This window comes from Podarcis erhardii (assembly GCF_964252035.2).
Source record: "Podarcis erhardii genome assembly, chromosome: 4".
In the NCBI taxonomy this organism is placed as follows: domain Eukaryota; kingdom Metazoa; phylum Chordata; class Lepidosauria; order Squamata; family Lacertidae; genus Podarcis; species Podarcis erhardii.
Window position 1 is genome coordinate 63,664,494 of NC_138508.1, and position 24,856 is coordinate 63,689,349.

The window sequence follows — 24,856 nt, forward strand, 5'->3', positions numbered from 1 at the left end:
TTGCATGCATTTATTTTTCAGTGCTACAGGAGATTTTGAACACTATAATCCTTAAAATCAGCTTCTGACAACCTATGACAGCATGGAGCCACCCACCCTTTGTCCTTGTGCTGGAATGTGTGCAGAGGAGGGCAACCAAGATGATCACGGGTCTGGAAACTAAGCCTTAGAAGGAACGGTTGAAGGAATTAAGTATTTTAAACCTGGTAGAGAGGAGGCTGAGAGGAGTTATGATAGTCATCTTCAAATATCTAAAGGGCTGCTCACATGCAGTATGGAACCAGCTTGTTTTCTCCTTCTCCGGAGGGTAGGACTCAAATGAAAGGCTTTAAGTTACAGGGAAGGAGTTTCCAACTAAACATCAGGAATAATGTTCTGATGGTAAAAGCTGTTCGACGGTGGAACATTCTCCCTCAGGAGGTTGTGGACTCTGCTTCCTTGGAGGTTTGTAAGCAGAGGTTGGATGGTCATCTATCATGGATGCTGTTGTTGAGATTCCTGCATTGCAGAGGGTTGGGCTAGATGATCCTTTGCTTCCCTCCCTACTCTACAATTCTATGATTCTCAAGTTTTACATATTCTGCAGTTGACCCAGGACTGCCAACACTAGCATGATGTACTATATTTATTTACCATGTTCAGCATAGGACTCAGGTTTAAGGCACTGGGAAGCAAGGAAAACTAAGCTCTAATGCTGCCACACATTTTTACAGCAGTGCCCATGCTCTCCTTCCTACCACTTCTTAAATGGGTAAGGGTAAGCAGATGCAAATAATGACATAACTAAGAGTGTGTAAGCCTACAAAACAGGGTGGCAGGAGGGTTGGCATAAACTAGGCAAAAATTGAACCCATTTTGAATCTAACCCTGAATCTAACCCAAAGGGCTTGGGTTGCATATGTGTGAACTACTGGAATACAATATTCACTATGCCTATCTAGGCTACTGTATATGTTGAGGCCAGCCAAGCCCAGATCAGGTCTTCTTTGTTGAGCCCACTATCCTTAGATAATTCTGCAATGGCAGCTTAGCTATGTCTGATGTTTGTTGGATAAAACACACCTTCACACGATGAGCTAGATTTAAAAAATCTCACATTTCAGAACTAGAGAGCTAGCTATATTTATTATTACTTTACATATTGATATATGCATATATAGCCTTGAGGATGTATGTGGAGAGGGAAATAAAACAACCAGAATAGAAATATGAGAGAATTTCAAATTCAGTCATTGCTGAATACAGAAATGGGCATTTTACTTTCCCAGCAAGTATTCTGCAGCCGCTCTCTTTCTCTGTATCCTTATTAGTTTTCTAAATCACACCAAGCTGTATTTACTGTTCAAGTAAATTCTTCAGATTACTGGAAATGCATCAGAACATTTAATATTTTGTTGGAAGCAGCCAAAGCTTTTCATATTTCTTACCTTATACCACAGGATTTCAGGCTCTCTATATGGTATTAAGAAATCCTGTATGTCAGGGCATGAGATTTCCTTGCTTTTGCTAAGTTCAGCTTTTTCAAAGTATTTCATCTTTGAATTGTAGCAGAGGCCAGTGTCATTTTCACCCACTGTCAGCGAAATGGATACTTTCATACAGTAAGTAGAGTTTCTGCAATACAGCAAATAAAAATAATGGTCTTGTGAATAATAAAACAAAAAAGCACCAAACATTGAAATAATGTGTTTTTTAAAAAGTTACAAGACTCTTATGTAAAATAAAGAAAATGGTATATTAATACTTGCATTAATTTGCTTGCAATTTTTATTTAGTCACTAAGAATATAAAGAATGTAAAGAATATTTTTAATTCCTTATTATACGCTAGAGATATTGCTTCTTAAAATTCCTTTATTTCTGTATTTCCTGCAGGAAAAAAAAATCTTCCTTCAAAGACAGTGGCAGTGTTAAGACGCATTAACCAGCAAAACTGCTAACTGCCCTGCTGGCAAACACTACTATAGCAGCTCCCAGGGCTATACAAATCAGTTTACAGCAAATAATTTCAGATCCAGACAGGAACCTCAACCATGGCACCATGAGCTAGATTGTTAACCCAGCTATTGATCAGATCAGAAAAAAGTTTTTCAAGTGAATAAAATATATATTTCTATAGTATTTAATCAAAACAGGTCTCAAACCTTTCATTTCCTAGAATATCAATTACTTGCAATTGCTTTTAAAGAACAAGAACTACCAGCTTGTTTACCTTACAGCATAATTCTATGCACATTTGCAGTACTTTGAATAAAATCCAGAGTTCAACAGAACTTACTCCTAAGTAAATGTGCATAGGACTGCAGCCTTCGGCTCTGTATCCTTGCATTACAAAATCAAAATCCTGTTCAACTATTATGATTAAGCACTCTCTCACAAGCTTTTCATTGACAAGTGATGGTGGTGCTCATCTCGCTTTACTGGCTGAGGGAGCTGACGTTTGCCCACAGACAGTTTTTCCGGGACATGTGGCCAGCATGACTGAGCCACTTCTGGCGAACCAGAGCAGTGCACGGAAACACTGTTTACCTTCCTGCCAGAGCGATACCTATTTATCTACTTGCACTGTGTGCTTATGAACTTTAAATGCCTTTTGACCTCTAATCTGGTAGATGTGTATCTGACAGTGAATACATATAAACTATTTTTCATTTTAAGAATAATTTTTATTAACCGACCAATCACATCAAATCAAACCAAATTACATAAATTCCAAATTACACAGCCGAATTTTAAATTTTTGTTGGGGGTACCCATATTTCAAGTTCCGAAGGGGATCCAATCAACTTCTTGCTTCTTACTGCTGTTTTAATGTCCACAAATCTAACCTTATGATGTTCACAGTACTATCCAGTCCTTTCTTATTGTTTTTCCACATCTCTTGTTGTTATTTTCATATATTTTTCCTTTCTCTTTGTGACCTCTGATAGTCTCCGCAAGCTGGTTAGAACAGTTTGTAATCCTGCGTGGATATTATTTTTTTTATCCAGTAGCCATATCCAGACATTTTCCATATAACATCACTTCCATACATCAAAACAGTCTTAGCATCATTAATCTTCACCAATCTGCCTCCTTTCTCAAAACCTCTGAGGAGATTCACTAGGAATGCAGTCTGAAAACAAGTCCGTTCTTCCTCCCGGCTATAAATCCTTTGGCAAGATGGCGACTCCGAATTAATTGCTGCGCCATTCCCAAAAGCTCTTATTGCTTCTCGATCTCCATAAAGCATACTTTTGGTTAAAGTTTATCTCCACACAGACCTTAATCATCCTGCTTGGGTCAGTTCAACCGACGATTCTAATGAGGAGGGGTTCTTGTAAATCACATAGAAGGAAAGTAAAAAAGGTCCCCCCCCCATTCAGTCCCGTTGTCAACATACCCAGCCTTTGGTGTATCTTCATCGTAAAATATTCCTGTTTCTCCAGCCCGTCTTCTTTCGCAGAGGTCACTTAAATTAGCAGACTTCACTCCCCTTCTTCACTTGAAATATGTGCATTTGCTTCTTTTGTAATTAATTATTCCAAATTGCTGCAACTAGTGCGCGATCAGAGACAGCGTCCAGGAGAGCCGAGGTCCACACGGGGGCATTCTGCCTAGGGCCCTCACCCCCTTCTTTTGAATTAGGGGGTGATTTATGGGCACAGCAGGCAAGGGCAGTGTTCCCCATTTCCTTGGGGCAACAAGGGAGGCTGCCTACTCCCATAACAGCCTCTTAATTACCCCGTGTGGGTCAGAGAGATGGTATTGTCAGCCATCTTCCAATGCCCCCCCAGTGCCCCCCCATATAAACTATTTTTCACTGCTTGTCCTTGCAGATACCATGTGTCTCAGTGGCCCTAAAACTTCCACAGAAAACACATTACTGTTCTATAGTTTGTCCATTTTTCAAATAGAAAATATGAAGGAAGCAGAGAAAGCCGCAGAACTTCATTTACATAAATGGCAAATATCTAACTTGAAAATGAAAGCAGTAGCATGCTGGTAAACATCTGCACCATTGTAATTTCCCTGGATATGTAGTGCCCCTCCACCTTTTCCTTGAGGGCAAGCAAGGACAGGCAATACAACAAATGCAGGCGTGTTTCCAGGCCCTTCTTCCTCTATGAAGCTTCACACATGCCTTGTTTGCCAGCTGGATATTCTCTCTGGAATTCCTACTAAAATATGTGCATCTGATCTCTATGAATATATGATGGACCAAAGAGCTGTTGTAGACAATACTTGCCTAGAGCCCAACTCCCTTCTCCTGAAAGTTTAGCTACCTAATCCCAGATGCATGGCTGTCAGTTGTCCTGTTACTTAGTCAGAGACACTCTATTATGATGTCTGGTGAGAAGTGATTTAACAGCAGGGACTATGAAGGAACATTCATGTCTCTGTAATGTACAATCCATTTTGTTTGGAGCCATCAGTTGTTAAGTTCATTATGTGCTACTGAAGCAAAGGTTTGGGGAGGGATGTAACACAGTGGCAGAGCCTTGCACTGATCACAGCTCTGGATTTATCCCCATCATATTCAGTTATAAGAATCTCTGAACAGAAACCAGGAAGGATGTCTCACCGTGACCTTGAAGAGCAGCAGCCTGTCATAGTAGACAAGTCCTGAGGTAGATGGATTTATCATCCAGAAATATGAATTATCAGTAAACTCGCTATATTCAGTTTCTAAGACTAGTTCATTTGAAATGTTTAACATGTAATTTTTGTGCAAATGAATCTTTTGCATTATTTCTCTCTTCCATCTTCTCTTTCTTAAGATGCCAATGCATAATAAACAACATTGTATGAGTGATTCGTGGAGCCCAGTATTTTATTTATTTATTGCCAAGATGTATTTTAAAAACATAACTTTAAATCCCATATGAAACATTTAACATTCAGTTTTCGTATAAATGAGAAGGAAACTGCATTCTTTCCCCCCGTTTTTAGTTTTGCAGATAACAGAAGTACACAAAAGAATTCTGCCGAAGAGAATTATCTATGCTCAAATGTCTTAAAATGCTATTGTACATGCTTCACATGCTAATATATTAAGCTAGCTTGCCATATTTCAAAAAGTAAAAACCAGGACACCCCCAGATGTCAATTCTGCCTGTGAAATCCTGGTAACGTCTGGAAAAGTCCAGACGTATGGCAGCCCTAATTAAGCAAACTACAAAGCCAAATCTAGGAAATATTATTCAGGTCACAAAGTTCTTAATACATCTAAAATAGATTCTGAGGTACATATTTTAGTTTTCAGCATTTTGTTTACATGAAACTACTGTGTAGAATTAAGGGACAGGCTATGACATTTTCTGGACAATGCCATTTCTCCATATTTTGGTAACAGTTTCATAGCAGTCTTTCTGGCATAAGCAATTAGTACTTCTTCATATTAAAAGGAAATCAATGCTGAAGCCACATTCTAAAGTGGAGCATCACATAGTGACAGAGACTACCTGAGGCAATTTCACTTCAGTAGGCATAACTTGAGGGACACGGGTGGCGCTGTGGTCTAAACCACTGAGCCTCTTGGGATTGCCGATCAGAAGGTCAGCAGTTCGAATTCCCGTGATGGGGTGAGCTCCTGTTGCTCGGTCCCTGCTCCTGCCAACCTAGCAGTTCGAAAGCAGGTAAAAGTGCAAGTAGATAAATAGGCACCGCTCCGGCGGGAAGGTAAATGGTGTTTCTGTGTGCTGCTCTGGTTCACCACAAGACCCGGAAGCTGTACGCCTGCTACCTCGGCCAGTAAAACAAGATGAGTGCCGCAACCCAAGAGTCGTCCGCGACTGGACTTAACGGTCAGGGGTCCCTTTACCTTTTAGGCATAACTTGGGGAGGGTGGGAGAGGTAAATGCTTTTTTCAGCAACTAAATCAGCAGCAACAAACACACTTTTATCATATAATGTAACTTATGCTAGCAAAAGCATTGAATGCTTAATTTTATTCAATTGCTAAAATGATATCTAATGCTACATATACCATGACTGACAACAGTACAATAAATGGTACCCCACTAACTTCTGATAAATGTATATATTCTTTGCTCCTCAGCACATACAGCCCTGTTTTATTGAATGATGACTGCCTCATGGGCTGGAGACAAGTCCTGGGTAGCACCAGATGCAGTCTGTTGCTCCTATGTTCACAGTAAAATAAGCATGTTAAAACCAAGCTCCGCCAATCATAACCATAAACAATCCACAGACAGTCCCCTATGCACTGAAAGAAAATACAAAGGGAGTTGTGAGGCAGATGGTATAGCACCACCACTGCAAAGGGAAGTCACCCCCCCCCCATCTACAGGTTCAACTTATGTATGAACACACCTGAAGCATGTAACTAATGTATACATGTAGTGAGGACACTTGATTGGAGCTTTATGCATACATGCTGGCATGTTTCTTTATTTCAAAGCTCTAGCCTTAGTTTCATTTTCAGATGACCAAGATTTAAAGCTATTATTTCTATATTACAGCACAAAAGTGAAACCAATGAATATATCCATAGAGTGCATGGCATTTGGCTATATATGTGAATTATCAGGCAGACATAAATATTTACTAAATATTATTCCACCTCCCTGAAAACATCTACTTTTTCACATAAGGAACTTTGATATATGAATCCCTCTGGACCCATGTGTGTGGGTGAATAACAAAAAGAAACAGCTGGCTCCCTGGCTTCAAATCACAGGACTTGCACACAAAGAGCCCCGATAGCAGAGTATTAAACTCACAAAAATAAGCAGTGCAGTAAAGCGTGAGGAATTTAGGTTGCAATGAGCAGATCACAAAGTGTTAAATAAGCTTAAAATGCTTAACTTACTGATTCAAGGTCTCAACCATGCATTGTTTCATGCAGCAGCAACGATAATGCAGGCAAAATACTATTGAAAGTACAGAGTGTAGTCCCAAACATGTACTGTATGTTTGGGAGAAGCTCACACATGTGCTCCTTGATGGATTACATGATGCACAGAAGAGACAGAAAGCTTCACTCTCCAGATATATAGGCCTGGATCAAAATATCATACCACTACATAACATTAATGCCCCCCTCAAACAGGTGTAGGGAGTCCCCAGTGTTCTAGGACAGCTATTAGGGATGGGAGGTGCTGGCAATTGTAGGCAGACTACAAACTCTAATATGAAAGGAAGTTCCTTCCATTTGTGCAGTGGTATCTCTGGACCAAGCATATTGATTTGGATCTAACCCCATCAGGATGTATAATGTCCACATGATGCCAAATGCAATGAATGATTTCTGGAGTGAAGAATAAAAGATACATGGATTCTTCTATTTTCTTCAGTTTTGTGAACAACGTGGTTACAACATGTAGTGTCTAATAAATTATGGATCATTATGAGCAATTTTCTTCGTGTTAATTGGAGGCTCTGATTCAAGTGGTTAAAATCCAAATGGAATTTCCCTGTGGGGTTTTCATTGTGTATCATAAAATTGGTGCAAACCTCACAGTCAGTGCCCTTTTCAATATTTTACCATTACTAATGTAGCAGAGGATCAACCAGCCTATTAGCTTCCCATGTTTATAAATTGAAGAGAGAACAATTAATCTGGATGAACTTTAGTTCATTAATGATACGGATGGGTAATAAAGACAAGTCTCTCAAAATGCTATCTATAATAGTAGGCAATGTTCCAAAGTATTCCATTACTTAGAGGATGAAAAATGATGTGAGAAGACTTGATTGAAAACTTAAATTTAATGCAGAAATACTACTGCTATTAAAGTGGGTTTTTTTGGGGGGGGGCAGAGGATTGGAATTTATTGCTCTACCTCCTTGTTTCTCTCACTGTTTATATGCATAGGGAGAACAGGAGTGCAGGCAACAAACCTCTCGGATGGCTGGTACATACTGTAGCTGCTGGCTGGGAGCAACTGGTGGGGCACAGAAGTCCAGGTGTGGTGTGTGTGGCATGTGTCTGTACACTACTGTCAGCATAGGGGCATGAGCTGGCAGGTTTTCCTCCCTTCTTCCTCTGCTTGTGTTCTGGCAGCCACCTGGTCTACCATAGGCTGCAGTTAGGGATGGAAAATCTGACAGTTTTGGTTTTCCTCAGGTGATGATGATGATGATTGGTTAAATTTATATACTAGTTGCAGCCCAAGTCTTGGTCTCAGTCATTGCTGTAGGAATCTTTGACTTGTTCACAAACTAATTTTTGTGGACCAGGTTTTTTGGCCGCTCTGTAATGCATGCTTTGGAGGCTAACAATGGAGATGGATGGTGTGGCTAAATAGGTCAATTTGATCATATTTTGGCATGCATGTGCGGAAAATGGAAGGGTTGTAATTAACAATGAAAAACTTTTGCAATAACTGAACTTTGTAAACCTTTTGTGGAATAAGTATAATTGTTTAGGAAAATGAAGGCCTGGCTAGGGCGAAGGCGGTTGTCCTCTTATATACCTGCTGGGATTGACAAGGCATCTGACACTCACCTGAATCTCATAACTCTCCTGATAGGTGATTTGGTCTGCATCCACAGTGTGGAAATAAAGGATGAGATTGCCCACCAGATACCAGGCACTCTACTATTCAAATTAGGCCTCAGTATTTTTGTTAGAATCCCCTTCTCAATGAAGTAACCAATTTTAATCTAGAATTTAAATTCTCAAAACTTTCTTATTTGTTAATTAGGTAATTCACAAAATACAGAGTCCATTCATAAAACACAGTGTTCATTCATAAAGCAGTAACATAAATTTCCATTGTTACATATTGGGTGTATATTTCAGCGGTTGTATGTACAGATTTATGACCATGCTGTATTGTAGTGCTTTTGTAGCTGTGAATAAAAAGTGGCTGGGCTCATTGTCATGGGGTTTTTTTTTTGGGGGGGGGAGCGACAAAACTGATTTCCAATAAGTGCCCCCCCTTATTTCCATAACAAGTCCTTGAGTCTGTACTCTGAGTAGCGACACCAGGGACTCAGAAGATGCAGGGCTTGTTAGTCCAACCCCTGCACAGTCTCATCAGGGCTGACCTTAATGCAATTGGCACAACTGGGCCAAATTGGGCCCCACATGCTGCTCCTAAGGGAGCCTCCAGACCAGGGCAATCTAGATGGATTTTATTTATATCTCTAACATTTTGCAGACTTTGGCTGTGAACTGGGGCCCTACAAAACAAACAAAGAAAATCAAGTTGCACCCCACTGCTTCAAATTGGGCCCCACTGGCTAGCCCTGAGTCTCATAGTTGCTGGGCCTGAGTAGCCCTGCCCTTGCATGAAGTCTTGGGTTTGCAATTTTGTGAGAGGGGAGACTGCGGCACTGGGGAGTAGGCAGGCTGGCGAGGCTCTCAAGATTTAGAGGCCTGAGTTGCCCTGCCCTTGGATGAAATCTTGGGTTTGCAATTTTGGGAGAGGTGAGGTTGCCTGCTGGGGAGCGGGAGGGCTGGTGAGGCCCCCTAGATTTAGAGGCCCTAGGCTTCAGCCTACTTAGCCTATATATGTCTGGCACTGCCTATTAGAATAACAAGTTACAAGCAAGGTGGCCACGAGTCTTATTTTACAGTAGGGCAGACAGTTCTCTGTTTGAAGGACTGACCTGCCCAAGTCTGGTTTAATGATAAAGAACCCTAAGATGGGAGAGAAGGGCTTCATCAGTAGAAGCAATTTTGGGTTCCTTTGGGATGAAGAGCAGGATATAAATGTAATAAGGGAAGGCTATTGTTTTACTGGTGTTTTTTTTAAATTATTTACTTGTTTTTATCCTGTATTTTATTCTGTAAACTGCCCTAAGATCTTATGGCAAAGGTTGTTATATAAATCTAATAAATAAAAATAAATTAATGAATTTCAAAACATTAAACAGCACGACCCCAAAGTCCTAAAAATCATTATGCATAAAATTAATCATAAAATGTCACCCTCCTAAATCAAATGTTTTCATAGCACAATTACATGCTTAATGAGGGATGGTGCTCATTAATATTCAAACAGGCCTGATTAAATAGAAGAGTTGAGAGCAAGTGTGAACCTCAAGTTCTTAAAACAATGGACTAAAAAAAGAGCAATTCTGCTTCCAGAAGCCAGTTGTTTATGAACAAGAGATAATTTTTAAAACAATCCATCACATGATGGAATAAATTCAGACCTTACGATTCTGGAGCAGTCATTATCTACATGAACAAAGAATTCTGGGGGATTATAGTCATGCCCCATGCTTGTTGTCTGGTTGTGCAAAAATCAGCTCACACTGAGGACTAACTGGATACAGCAATAAAATCTGTTAAAGATAGCTGCTCCTTACTACACCTTACTACACTCTTTCTTTGTCTTCCAGTTTTTACTCCCTTTCTGATTTATTTCATGTAATAAATCAAGGGTTACTGTAGGTAAAATAGTTGCTAACCCAGGCTAACTATTGTATAAATAAGCTCTTTGGCTTATACTATGGTACAAATTAAATTCAACAGTATCATACAAGGGATTTATGTGGCTTACTTCCTGTAAAGGTAAATCAACTTTCAAAGAAGTAGGCTGCCCAGCACAATGAAATAGCCTTCTATTAACACCATACTTACAACAGCGCATAAAAGTACCACAATGTATTTGTTTTAATTAGCTAACCAAATTAATCACACCAGGAAGTGGTGATCTAGTTTACTGCATGCTTCAATTCTCAGAAGCAGTAAAAGCATATCCCATTCCAATAAAACAAGCCCACTTTATGATCCTGAATTGCTGCGGCTTTTCAGCATCATCTGGAGACTACGTCATGTTTAAATGTCCCTTGCTGTACAATTTGCTGGTTGCCAAGTTATGCCCATTAATTGATTTATAAGACTATTGATCTTTTGGCATATTGATACATTTGAGGGTGGAAAAAAATCCTTTAAAAAAATGAACACATATCACATATCAAAGGAGAGGGAAAGAGGGAAAATCATACAGGGTTGCCTTCCCCAGGTTCACAGAGACAACAAGAGTACATGGGCAATCAAGATTCCATCCTATTGCCCCATAAAGGTTTGGAGGAGAAAGCCACAAGAGGGTGCTGCCCTGAATCAGGTAACTCATGATTGTTTCTCCTTACCTTCCAGAGTCAGGAGCCCAACTTTCAAAGCAATTGTGTCAGATACAATTAAGTCTTCCTCCCGTGAAGTAACTGGAGCAGGCTCTCGTTGCTCTTTAAAATATGCAGTGTCACCTGTGTCATTTATGTAGTGTAGTTTCTGGGAAACACTGGCCTGCAAGCGCTCCAGTTGCAGAACAGCCTTTACCAAAGATGTCATGGGCTATGAAGACACTCAAACTCTGGACACAAGAGAGAAACGTCCTAAGAGGAAGGCACGCTTGGCAAATCCACACCATGATCAACTCTCGCCCGGAAACCAATGTCTCCACTGTGGAAGGACGTGTGGATCCAGAATTGGCCTCCACAGTCATCTACGGACTCATTGTTAAAACCGTGTTTATGGAAGACAATCTTACTTGGCTACAAGTGATCACCAAAGAAGAAGAAGAGTAACAGTAGTTTCCCATGGGAATGATATCCCAGGTTATGATATTTTGGCACCTGATGTGACATAATGGCACCCGAGGTGAATGACAGAATGGTGTCCTCTCCAATATGGAAGAAAGTAAGTGAAAATCAAGAACAAGGGTTTGGGGTGGGTGGGTAATAAAGACCTACATTGAGAACAAGGCGGTGAATGAAGGTCTACATCAGGAAAAAGGGCAAGAGGATCAAATCAACATTACTGTTGGTGGTTGAAGTGGGGATCAAAGACTAATGGGGAAGGGGGGCTGCTTTGAATCACATAGGGCAGGTGCAGAGCATAGCTGTCAACTTTTCCCTTTTCTTGTGAGGAGTCCTATTTGGAAAACGTTGACAGCTATGGTGCAGAGCCCAGGAAACTGCAGAAAGCAGTCCCTACCATTTCCTTCCTTGGGGTGGGAGGAAACCAGTAGCGCTTCCTATTTGTTGAGAGGCCACTGTAGAAGGCGGCAGCAGATACATTCTCCAAGGAGGGTGTGGCAGTAGTAAGCAATGCATTCCTTGGAGGCTGGATCTGCTGCCCCTGTAGATCCTGCTGCCTGAGGTGACTGCCTCACCTTCCTTCATGGGTGGGCTGGCCCTGATCAGGAAGTAGCAGTGGTCATGATAGCATGTATTTACAGTGGTACCTTGGTTTAAGAACAGCCCTGTTTACGAACTATTCGGTTTATGAGCTCTGCAAAACCAGAAGCAATATCCCAGTTTGTGAACTTTACCTCTGTCTAAGAATGGAATCTGAATGGTGGAAGGGCACCAGCGGTGAGAGGCCTCATTAGGGAATGCGCGCCTCGGTTTAAGAACGATTTTGGTTTAAGAATGGACTCCGGAACGGATTAAGTTTGTAAACCGAGGTACCACTGTATTTAAGGGCAAAAGCTGAACTTAGAAGCTGGGACTTGCTACAAAAGCAAGGCTCAGGTTCAAAGGTTCTTATACCCAGAGAGGGGAGTAGTTTATGTTACACACTAGCCACGTCTATTAAGGAGTCAGGCAGCACGTCTGTTTCTTATACCTGCCCTTTAAATAAAGGTCTTATATTGAGCACATGCTTTAAGGAAGCCTCTGTGTGAAAGCAGCCATGAAGGGCCAGAGCAGACAAAGTGGCAACACTGGCCAGTACATCTGTCTTTTGGGCAGATGGCCCTCAACACTTGCTCATTTTAAGAGGGCTTATTATGTTCTCCAACATCACTTAAGAGAAGAATGTACAAGTTGAATGGACTCATATTATTATAGTTATAGCAAATGGCAAAACAACTGGCACTATTTACAGGCTTCTCACTTACCTACCCAGAAAGCTGTCTGTGGACAAATGCCAGCTCTCTCGGCCTGAAGGAAGGTGAGCACTGCACCCCATAGTCGCGTTTAACTGGACTTAAGCATCCAGGGGTCATTTACCTTTACTACATAGTGGGACATGATTACTACCACCAATGAGATTGTAGTTTGGGCTTGGAGAGCAAAATTTGCTTAGTTGGGTAGTGCTACATAATTTCACTATTTTGAACGGAATCAGGCAATATTCAATTAAAGGACTAGATTAGCACTCATGTTCCTGGTACATAAAATCTAATTAAGTTTGAATCAGATAACTCGAGCAACTGTATATTTTAGTCACATATAAAATTTTGTTACCTCACATTTATTTACAATAGCCCTTCCTCCCACGCAGCTTTTGATCCCCCTCATCATAAATACTTGGTTATGGGCTTGCCAACTCCCCTAGTGAAGAAGCCAGTAAAGAGATTTTGCTTCAGCATTACACAACTCTGGCTCATTTTATCTCTCATTAAAAGTCAGAGTCAAACACATTATTTTGAAGGTATGAAAATCAATATTACACTGGCATGCTCCCACAGCTTAATCCAATTCAAACTTCTCAATAAAAGAAGTGCTAGGGCAATTTATGACAACATGCTGTGTGAAGAAGGAGTGAAGAAGATGGCTCAGATGAATAAAATTAAGTGGAGTTCTATAATATCCTCACTGAACATTAAAATAGAAAGTAAAGTTTATTGTTGAAATTCTGAAGCAAATATTCCACTCCCGATGAAGAACATGGAATTTCTCTAACCTTTAATATGGGTGCTGTGTGGCAGCTGTAGAGTGCACATAGATCTATTCATTTTAGTGAGGTGGAAAGCTCTGTGTACACATTCAGATGCACCCTTCAAGCTGTCTCCTATACTGATGTGTATAGGGAGACCCTTATCTTTGTGGAAAATGTGAGTACAGCTACCAGGGTGTCACAGGATTAGAGCTAAAATATCCTATAACAATCACTGTACATTCATCTAAATGGGTTTGGGGATGAGAGTCGTGCGGAGGCAAGTGTATACCCTGTACATATGCAAGTTCCACATACTATTCCCAAAAGCAGATTGCCATTAAAAATGTTTTAGTGGCAAGTGGCTTTGGGGAATTGTACTAACATCTGAGCAAAAACAAATAAACATACAAAAAGCCTCAAATAAAATGCCCACAGCTGGTTTTTACTGCACATAATATGGTATTAATCAAAGAATTTTCACATTAAGCACATTTCTGATGGTGGCACCCACTTACAGCTAAAGGGAATCTGACCCATGAGATTCACTAACTATTCAACCCATTGTAAATGTGTGTTTTAAATTATTATTATTATTATTACATGCACATTGAATCAGAGGCTTTTGTTGTGATAAAATTAATTATTTTAGCACTTTGAATTTAAAATTTCTTACACCCACAAACAAGTTCATTGGCAATCTCTGTCAAGTAACCACTTGAATAATTGTGGCATTGTGAATAAACTGTATGACTAGACTAGGCATGAAATGGGTTCAAATCCCTGCTTTCACATGAAACTCAGTAGATGACTTCATCATTCAGCTTTACTTAATTGCACAAGACTGTTATGAAGATAAAATTGGATAACCCAGATATTGGAAGCATATTACTATCTATGTGAAAGAAAGATTAATTATGCAAGTAGATTTTATGTTGTGGACATACAGATGAGTGGGACAGGAATTGATCTTTGCCCTACTGCCTTGCCAACCTTGCTTTTGTGCTCTTAAGTAAATAAAGCTGTGGCCTGATTTTACCCAACACTGGTGTCCAGTCTGAGTTGTTTCCACCGCACAGGCCACATATATGCACCTGCCTGGACAAATTAGCACCTTCTGTAAAGAAGCAGCCCGAATGTAATTGTGACTAAGTCAACATTCAGCTAGCATACAGTATTCAACTCTCATATCAAACAGCAACTTATTTTGCTTTGGAGCAGATGTGTTTATTATCTTTCAGGACCCAGTTCTCATTTGCACCAAGGTCCCCTTTCTCTGCTGGAGGACTGAAAAGAAAACACATTGCAAATGACACACAGTGTTCAGTTCTTGTTTTGTAAGCGAATTTGTTAAGATTTCAGCATGGAGGGCAATGAAAGAAAACATGCATTGCATTTTAATAACAACCTGAAATTCTTTGCTTTTATACTTTTCTCAAGGACACTTTTAAGGTAATAAAGATTAGGGTAGTACCTAATGAACTAATTCCACCAGGGCAAGGATTTCTGCTTGTGGAACAGAAACCTCCCCCTCCCACACTGCATGTCCTGTCAATCTGTTCTGGAGGCTTCCCCTCCAGAGCATATCTAGAAAGGATACAGGATGTGCAAGGGGAGAGGAGAGAAGGGAAATTCTGTAGCATAAAAATAAATCCTTGCATTGATAGAACAAGGTGGTCAAATACTCATAGTACGTATAAACATTCAGTAGAGTATATATAACAGACCCTATATGTGTAAACATATGTAGCCATGTGTTCAGGAATCCTTCAGAATGGAAGCTTCCCACATGATGGTGCAGATAAGACCTGTGTGGAAGGTTTTTCCTCACAGTATAAGTCAGGTGTGGTCTCTGTTTCTTCTCCTTCTGCTCCATGAACGTTCACTTACCATATGGTGTACACTGATTGTCTGAAAAGGGCTTGTGCCAGTAGAGATATTAAATAAACACATATGCTCCTCAGAATGTGGTAAAAAAAGAAGTGCTGATTCACTGCAATAGCTTTTCTCTCTATACAAGGGTGTTCTGTGGAGGTTGTTTTAAAACACTCTCATACTGATTCATGCAAAGGAGAACAGTCTTTGGAAATGATTCAACATCAGACAACCACCACCACATACTCAGTAAACCACAAATACCTGCAACAAATGCGGCTTTTGCCTCAAAACTATTTTTACTTCTTGTGCATACAGCAACAGAATATTTTGTGACTAAGCTACATAACCATTTTGTTGTCTTAAGTTCTCCATACATTGCCTAATTTCTGGGTAATGAAAGGCAGCAACACTTCTTTAAAAGGGTAGAAGCATAGTTCCTATTTTCACTCCTGAATCAAAACAATATGATTTTACTATAATACATCCGATATTTGCATGTGCACAAGTCCCACAGAAGTCAAGACAACTTGCAAGGGCAAGATTGCAGCACACAGAGCTACTATTTTTTAATACAGAAGTAAATAAATCTGCAATGTTTGTACTGTGATGGTTGTTAACACATACTAATGAATGCTCCTTTGAGACTGGATGGAGTTCTGTTCACTTCATTATTTTAGGTGTGGAATACTCAGATAATGAAGTAGTACTTTTCACAGTTATTCTAATCATATCACACACCATAGGAAGCACCACGGAGTGCAAGTAATCTGCAGAATCCAGCCATGAGGAAAGGAAAATGTTGCAACATGTCATGTTTTTACCCATGGCTCTACCACACAATTAGATTCCACACATCACCAACTTCTAACATGGATGCACATGAGCCAGGTGAGTTTACAGGTATATCCCGTGTATGATGTATATTAACTTTTGTAACTTCCAGATATTGTGCAACAGCCAAACACCATTCCATATTGTCTTTCAAATAAGCTTAAACAAAAACCAGTGGGTTTTATCCAACTAAGATGTCCCTTTAACCCAAGGACTTCTGTCTCCTTAATGGGACTAATCTGCTCTGTGGGTCCCCTAACATTCCAGGATACCATAACTGGGTACACCCCACAGTATGTAATTGAATACATAACATGCCTCTATTTTAAATAAATGTCTTATTTAAAATGTCCTGCATTCTATAATCATATGCGTATTTAACTCGTTCGTTATTGATAGCTTTAGGAGCAAGGAACAGAGGTCAGAAAGATTTCCATATATATTGTGAGCTATTTAAAAAACAAAAACAAAAATCTACTTGAATCATTTCATACAGACATATCTGTAGGGACATATCTTGAGGGAAGAATCATATTATCTTGATGATGATTCAGCATGACAGGAATCAACCACAGAGATACACTGGCCTATCTATATTTAAAGAAAACAATTTTAAAATCAAAGAGCTCTTGTTTGTAATAAATTAATAATATTTCCTGCAAGGTGTGGGACAGTTGAAAAAGTAGAAGCAGCATGATATTTCATATTTTTCTGTGGTTGCAACTGCACAAATATCTGGAGAAGCAAACACTTTTGTTACTTCTTGTCTGAAATTGCTTCTTGCTAGCGATATCTGAAGCAAGAATACAATGGTATATTATGTATACATTACGTATATACGAGTACCTTACCAGAGAACTTGAATTATATGTCAAAGATTCCAACCTTGACAGTATTCCCTTTTCCTGAGTGTTCATCTTCCTAGGAGGCAGGCAGGAAATATGCCATTATGGTACTTCCTCCCAATCCACCAAATGGTTGCCAGCATGGGAATCCATACAGAGTATTCCCCCACCAGCAATAACTTCCATTAATTTTAACTGAAGAAACATTATCTACTTTTGCATTCTTTGGCATAAGCACATATCCTTTTTCTAATGGAAGCCAACAGCAACACTGAATAAAACATTACAAATAAGCTAACCTTATTTAAAGGAAGGAGAATAATACCAACAGTAAAACAGAATAGTAGTACGCAAATCATCACCATGTTCCAGACTGCTTCCAGGTGTTTGGGTATGAGACTCAATCTTAAAACCCAATGACCCTACTCTGTCTCTTACCATTACTAGTGTAGACACTCCCACCCTGGCTCTCACTCGCAGAGGCCTTATGCCCACTAATGAATGGGGAAAGGCGCACTGGGACTCCACTGTTGACCCTGCTCCCTGGTGTCATGCATGGTAAAAAAAGGTAAAGGTAAAGGACCCCTGGACAGTTAAGTCCAGTCAAACCTGAAGTGGGTCTCACCTTGCTTCAGGCTGAGGGAGCTGGTGTTTGTCCGCATACAGCTTTCCAGGTCATGTGGCCAGCATCACTAAGCTGATACTGGTGCAACGGGACACCGTGACAGGTGCCAGAGCACACGGAAATGCCATTTACCTTCCCCCCATTGCAGTATCTATTGATCTACTGACACTGGCATGCTTTGAACTGCTAGGTTGGCAGGAGCTGCGACAGAGCAACGGGAGCTCACCCCGTCGTGCGGATTCGAACTGCCGACCTTCTGATCGGCAAGTCGAAAAGGCTCAGTGGTTTAGACCACAGCGCCACCCGCTACCACCAGGAGCTGGCACAGAGCAATGGCACTGACCTGACCCCTGGAAATCCTGCAGTGTTGCTGCAGAAGTCTGGATTGTATTAAACCTAGACATGAGCAGTCTTTCCCTGTGCAGATATCTGCACCAAGGTATAGATGCTGCTCCAACATGCATGTTCCTTGTGCGCAGGGGCTCCAACATGCATGTTCCAACATGCATGTTCCTTGTGGGTCTAGCAGGGGCTATTTAAACCTGTGCCCTCCACCCACTTTTGCTTTCTAATACCCACTGAGTCCATCTTAGGCTCCATCCTAGGTCTTCGTGCTAATCAGTACAGGGCTGAGTAGGAATATTTTTCTTATCTGCTAATTGACTCCTGCGAACAAGCTCCCCCCCCCATTCTGTGTTGCATGCTGTTGTTGTGAGGGCATAGGTAGTAGGTGTGGCTGGTAATCTGGTGACATTTGGGCAGGTAGGTGTGTAAGATTGGAAGAGTGGGATGATCAGATGGTGAGCACCTTCAGGCATCTTTGGTGGAGATATTTTGGGGCACATTTTGAGGCCAGCCCCTCTGGGATTTGTAACTTGCAGCAGCAGAAAGTCTTTGGGGTTGCCCTGTCTCATCCAATAGGAATTGCGTGCCCCTAGGCTGGGAAGTGGGTCAGAAATGCCCCAACTTACCTTAAGGGTAGGGTTTGGGTAAGAAGTTATTATTAGGTTAGGCACTTGTTCTGAGCAAGTTCTTTGGAGTTAAGCTGCTCCTGCATAGTGTTAACCTTCTGGCGATATCCATACTGATTAAAATACAGCCCCACACATTTGTGTCTTGCCTCTTCTTTACCTATTCTGATCACAAAATACTTTTGGCAGATCAGAGTAGTACTAGAAATATCTTCTTGTCACTACGGTTAGCATCTAGAGTGCTTGACAAGATTTAAACATTTAAATGAGATTTAGTTATTTAGAGCCCAAACCAGCCTCACCCTGAAGGATGGAGAACTGTAACAACAGAGGAAATACATATATGAACTACAATACTGGAGTCAGAATAAAATTGTGTGAAACAAATATGGAGAAACAAAAGCACTAAAAGCATAAAACAACCCCCAGACCAAATGCAAATATATTATAAAGCATTTTTAGTCTTTGTTTCATGCAACAATTGTTTAATGCAACAATATGAAAACTATCAAGGGATACTATATGCCTAGAAACAGTCTAGCAAACACTTCTACAACAATTATGTAACTGTGAAATAAGGAGTTTTGGTGGAAAGGATGACAGACCTTCGGTTGTATCTGAACACAATATCATTCCTTTTATCACTTGCCCTCATTCCAGTTTTAATAAGCTCTCTTGGCTCCCTTATCTTTTTATGTTCACTCCACAGCAATTAAACAAAAATGCAAATATCATCCTCAATTTTATAACAGTGACTTGTATAAAACTGCATTAAAGTGATATATTTGTTAAATGATCTATATACTTCTGTTACACTGTGAATAAATTTTATGCAACATCAGCGCATACACATTGAATATATGCATGTGTTTGCATGCTAAATGTGCATGGAATGATTATCCATTATAATTCCATCACAAGTGCTGAAGAAGCAATAACATTTGAAAGGCATAACTGGTTTAATAGGAGAAGAGTGAACACTGAATTCTGAATGACTGCTTCAAATGATTGTCCAATGTTAGAGGGAGAAAATAACCTTCCATATATTATTTTCAAATATTCAGACAAGATTATGTTAAATACAGTGATTGAGGTTATTTTTATTCTTGCTTCATGTGAGAGGTGACTTTGTCTATGCAGTTGGAAAATTCCTCAGGCACGCAAACAGCTTTATGGACTTGTGAATTCCCAGTGGAGCTTCTGACTTTCAAAAAGTAGCCACAGATCGCTTGTGAAGATCTCCCAAGTTTCCATAGAATTTCTATCATCATCATCATCATCATCATCATCATCATCATCATCATCCCCCCAAAGCAACTTGCAACAAATATAATAAATATTAAAACCAACTGCAACAAACAGAACCAATAAAAACACAAAAAGGAACAAGACTTACAGAACCTGTCCCAATAAGAGAGGCTGTAAGTAATAGAAGCTCTTCAAATTGTGGGCCAAAGGCCCAGGTAAAAATGAAAGTTTTTGTTTGGTGCCTAAACAGATAAAGGTGGTGGAAGGCGAGTCTCCCCAGAGCATTCCACAGTAAACGGTACTTCAGAATATTGTAATTATCAAGACATGATACCAGCACTTATAAAAGAGTGGTAGATTTAGTGGCACAATTAAGAAGTATGCTATGTTATCAGGAAGAAAACTGAAAATAAATCTCTAATAAAAAGCAATTTGTCCATACTGTCTTAATAATCTGGAACAAAATAAGAAAGCTGTTATATGTTTTCCAAAGATATGGATAATAATTCATCACAGAGATAGATGTACTTAATCCCACTTTTATATGCCTGTTGTCTTTGTTCAGCATGTTAAAAAGTAGAGACATCACCTTGCTAACAAAGGTCCGTATAGTAAAAGCTATGGTTTTCCCAGTAGTGATGTATGGAAGTGAAAGCTAGACCATAAAGAAGGCTGATCGCCGAAGAATTGATGCTTTTGAACTATGGTGCTGGAGGAGACTCTTGAGAGTCCCATGGACTGCAAGAAGATCAAACCTATCCATTCTTAAGGAAATCAGCCCTGAGTGCTCAGTGGAAGGACAGATCCTGAAGCTGAGGCTCCAATACTTTGGCCACATCATGAGAAGAGAAGACTCCCTGGAAAAGACCCTGATGCTGGGAAAGATGGAGGGCACAAGGAGAAGGGGACGACAGAGAACGAGATGGTTGGATAGTGTTCTTGAAGCTACCAGCATGAGTTTGACCAAACTGCGGGAGGCAGTGGAAAACAGAAGTGCCTGGCATGCTCTGGTCCATGGGGTCACGAAGAGTCAGACATGACTAAACAACAACAATAACAATCCCACTTATTTCAATGACTTGAAGAATGCCTAACTTTATTTTGCATTGTAGCTATAACAACACTGGAGTAGATTCAAATGGAATGGATGGGCTTAGAAATAACTACTATGCAAGCAAAATCATTAAATGAAAGACACTGCTATGATATATTACACCATAATGTCTCTGAGAACAAAGTGTACATTTTTATAACAAGACCACATTTAAATGGTACATAGTACCACTGTGGTTTATGTAGCATATACCAAAATACTTAATTTTGTTATGTTTAAAAGTTCATGAAGACTTACAATCATTCTGAAAGTGACCTACGGTCCATTAAAACCAATATGAGTAAAGGAGTAGCTAGGGCTACAGTATAAAATTTATACAAATGCTACACAGTATACACTGTGTGCAAAGTAGTAACTGGAAAATGTTTAGCAGCGTGAAGCACTTTAAACAAAATAAGAGCACCCTTCTAAGCAAAATTCTATGTTCACTATTTAATACTTGACAAGGTTTTCATGTTCTGTTTCAACATTTTTGGAAACCGTAAGCAGTGTGAACTTCCTTTTCCACTCCCTTTTCTTCTCTATGTACTATTTTCCCCTTATCTAGCTCAGTGCAGCAACTACTGTGTTCTTAGGAGTTGGAAAGCATATAAAAGGTGAAACAAATAATAAATAAAATTGTTTTTCACTCAAGATAACCAGTTCCTAAGACTCCATTGGGGGCAAAGTCCAAGGAGCTATGCACTTTTCTGGCAGCAAGCTGCGGCAGAAACAGCGGGCTTGACTGAAAGTTTTTCTAAGAGTCAGACCCTGTCACATAACATGTTCAAGATGCTCTTGAAGTTCTGACCTAATCTTGCTGTTTCTTACTTTGAGCAAAAGCTCCGTGGTGACACAGAGGCTCCATGTCACTACAGAGCCTGACATCCTGATTGAGAACTTCCTGTGGACCTGAGTCCTGAAAGTACTTATTGTATAGCACATGAAATATTGAAAAGTAAACACTATGGCCCTGATTCCAAGAACTGCACAGGCACCACCATCTACAGAATAAGTCCACAATGACACCCATAACTAAGTATGGGAGAACATATGTGCTCGTGGCACCTTGATGGTAAATTATGGCTTTACAAGCATGTGTTGTTGCTGTTGTTGTTTTTAAAATATATTTTTATTAAAGATTTCTTAGTTTGCTAAAATACGTGCATTGTCTCTTTTTTCAAGTTGCGTTTTCTACAGATCAGTTTCATTTGTTGTGAGACATTAGTGTTGTTGAAAGCAATCCAGTTTAAGCATTTGACTCATAGTTTAGTACCATGAAGTAGTGTTTTATGGAAAACTTTGGAGCATATATAAAAATTATTTCAAGTGTCTTTGACATTACAGGTCTGTTGGTCTTCCCTGAAATGTGATTTATATTAAGAAGAACATGGATTTCAGTTTTGCGACATACTTGCTATGTCTTCTGAGTACCTTAATCACTTTTGCTTCACTCTTAAGGTCTGTTCCACAAGACTTTGTCTGCATACATGTAAATCACCACTGTAAGAATCCTGGGAACTGTTATTTACATCTCACAGAGCTATAATTCTCAGCACCCTTAACAATCTACAGTTTCCAGCTTTCTTTGATAAGGGTGTGTGTTTTAATTTACATAGCCCTAGATGCAGGACAGAAAGCCACTAAACCAAATAAATTAATAATCCAATATATTTAACACTGTGTTGTTGTTTTTAAAAAACCAATTCATTATTTAAGTTATAATAACATGTAATGACCCTCACCATAGTTCCACCAGAAACTGCTGGTGGTTGAAACAAAGTACAGATAACATTATTCTCAATCCATAGGAGTCCTGTAGCTTCTTGAGAAATACACAAGTTTAATATAGTTTCCCCTCAAACCAACCTCCATCCAATTTGAACATGGAAGCTCTAGTTAAGCTGAGGTGTGTACATTTCAGGCTCAGCACGTGAAGACGACAGCTTCAGTGAATTGGAATGCTCCGGAGGGGTGTTATTAAGTAATGGGCATAAGGGTAAGATATAGTCACCTGCTCTCTAGTCTAGTGTAAAAATGTGGCGTGAAAGTATTTTGTTTTGTGCGACTCACCTCTTTTATTGAATTTATATTGTACTGTTTTCATCAGTTCCCATTTTCCTTTGCAGCTGCCCCAATCTGCTTTGGAGGCCTTTTCGTTCCTCTGGAAAACTTTAGGTGAGACTTAGGGAGGAATCACAAATGCTTCCTTCCTTGTTCCACTGATGGAAGCCTTAGCACTAGCTGAGTGACATCACTGGATACAACTCTAAGACTTTATATATTTTCAAAGTCAGAGCCACTGCTGCTCACAATATTTGCAAAATACCAGAGGGCATTCATGGACTTCAGCTTAAATTGGTAAAAGAAGTAGTGCTGGAAATGCCTTAACGTTTTTAGTAACCATATATTTGGGAAGTGCTTAACACATTTTGTACATTATATAATGTGAGCAATGTAAGTTATGGATAAGGCTCACGTGGCCTTTGATCCATGCAAACAACAGTTCAACACAGGGCAAGTTCAATCAATGTCAATAACATTCTTGAGCCAGAAAGTACACTGACATAGATCAAGGACACTCAAGGAGGATGCAAATTGCACGTGTGCCTTGTCAACATTTAGCAACTGATCCAGAAAAAGTAAGTAACGGGCAAAGCCAGGAGAAGTTTAGTAGTGTCAAAATTATGGCTTTTTTCCGGAGGATTTAAACACAATCCCAAGAAAACATAATTTCTCAATACTCATGTTGGAAATTAGAGATTGTAGTGCCATCTATGTAATCCGAGATGTCAAGTGTTAGAAAAACGTTGATATCTCATGCAAGTGATACTGCCCTTAACGTTAACCAGCCAGAGGACCATGCTGACACAATGCTAGCAAGATCACTTGCAATAATTGTTGGTTTAGACACATAATTAATTGCATTCTTATGAATACGTACAGTTTCAAAACACTAAGTTTTTTCTATTGTCAGCTCTGCCAGTGTGCCCATGCAGTCCCAACCTTACTGCCTTCTTTTCTGGCATTGTCAGGGGGATGACTTCATGGTACTGCTCCAGTCTCCTGGTGATTTCTGAGTATGATACACCATGAAGTACATGTAGTACATACCAGCACATGCAGAAGTACATACAAGTACATGCATAAAGACTCACAGCTCTGGAATAAATCAATTGCAGGCATGTCCTTCAGGCTTTATATGCATAGACCACACAGTTTTTTAAATCAGATACTGTGCATATCAGGAGACAAAATGGGAAGGAGACCTGATCCCAGTTACAACTATACACAACGAAGGGGACAAGTCTCTTAAAACTGAAAAGTCAGTTGTTTCTTTGGTTTGTCGATTTGCAAAAATAGTGAAGACACTAGCTGCCTGTATGGTTCTCTTTTACATTTGCATACAACTTCTTTGGCTCATGGCCTCTTCTTCTGAGCAGTATTGGGATTCAGGTCAAAACTGGTGCCAAAATATACACAATACATTTTTTTCCAAGTGTACAATTTGAACACCAAACTGAACTGACAAAGCTGTAAACAAATGTAGCAAGGATGTGTAGTAATTACTTATGGGGCTGCCCTAAGTATCCTCATTATCTGTGGTAGGCAATTTCAGTGAAATCTGTGGAGACATCGTTATACTTTAAGCATTTAATAAAATTGTTTCCATGCAAGATTATGACAGCAAAACAATTAAAATTCTTGTCCTAGGAGAGCCAAAGGCAATGCAGCTAACAAAGTAATTTAGGATAGTTCAGTTCTGATGCAATAGTTGGTTTTCAATGAATACTTCTGTTTG

General features: G+C 39.8%; 1 protein-coding gene across 6 annotated transcripts in view; it reads right to left on the reverse strand.

Moving 5' to 3' along the window:
• The window catches only part of IL1RAPL1 (interleukin 1 receptor accessory protein like 1), a 676,350-nt gene that overhangs the window by 283,435 nt on the left and 368,059 nt on the right, over positions 1-24,856 (reverse strand). For all 6 annotated transcript variants that reach the window (XM_081858879.1, XM_081858875.1, XM_081858874.1 and 3 more), the window contains one exon: positions 1,428-1,614. In XM_081858879.1, the coding sequence (XP_081715005.1) occupies positions 1,428-1,614 (187 nt within the window). The remainder of the gene's footprint in view (positions 1-1,427; positions 1,615-24,856) is intronic.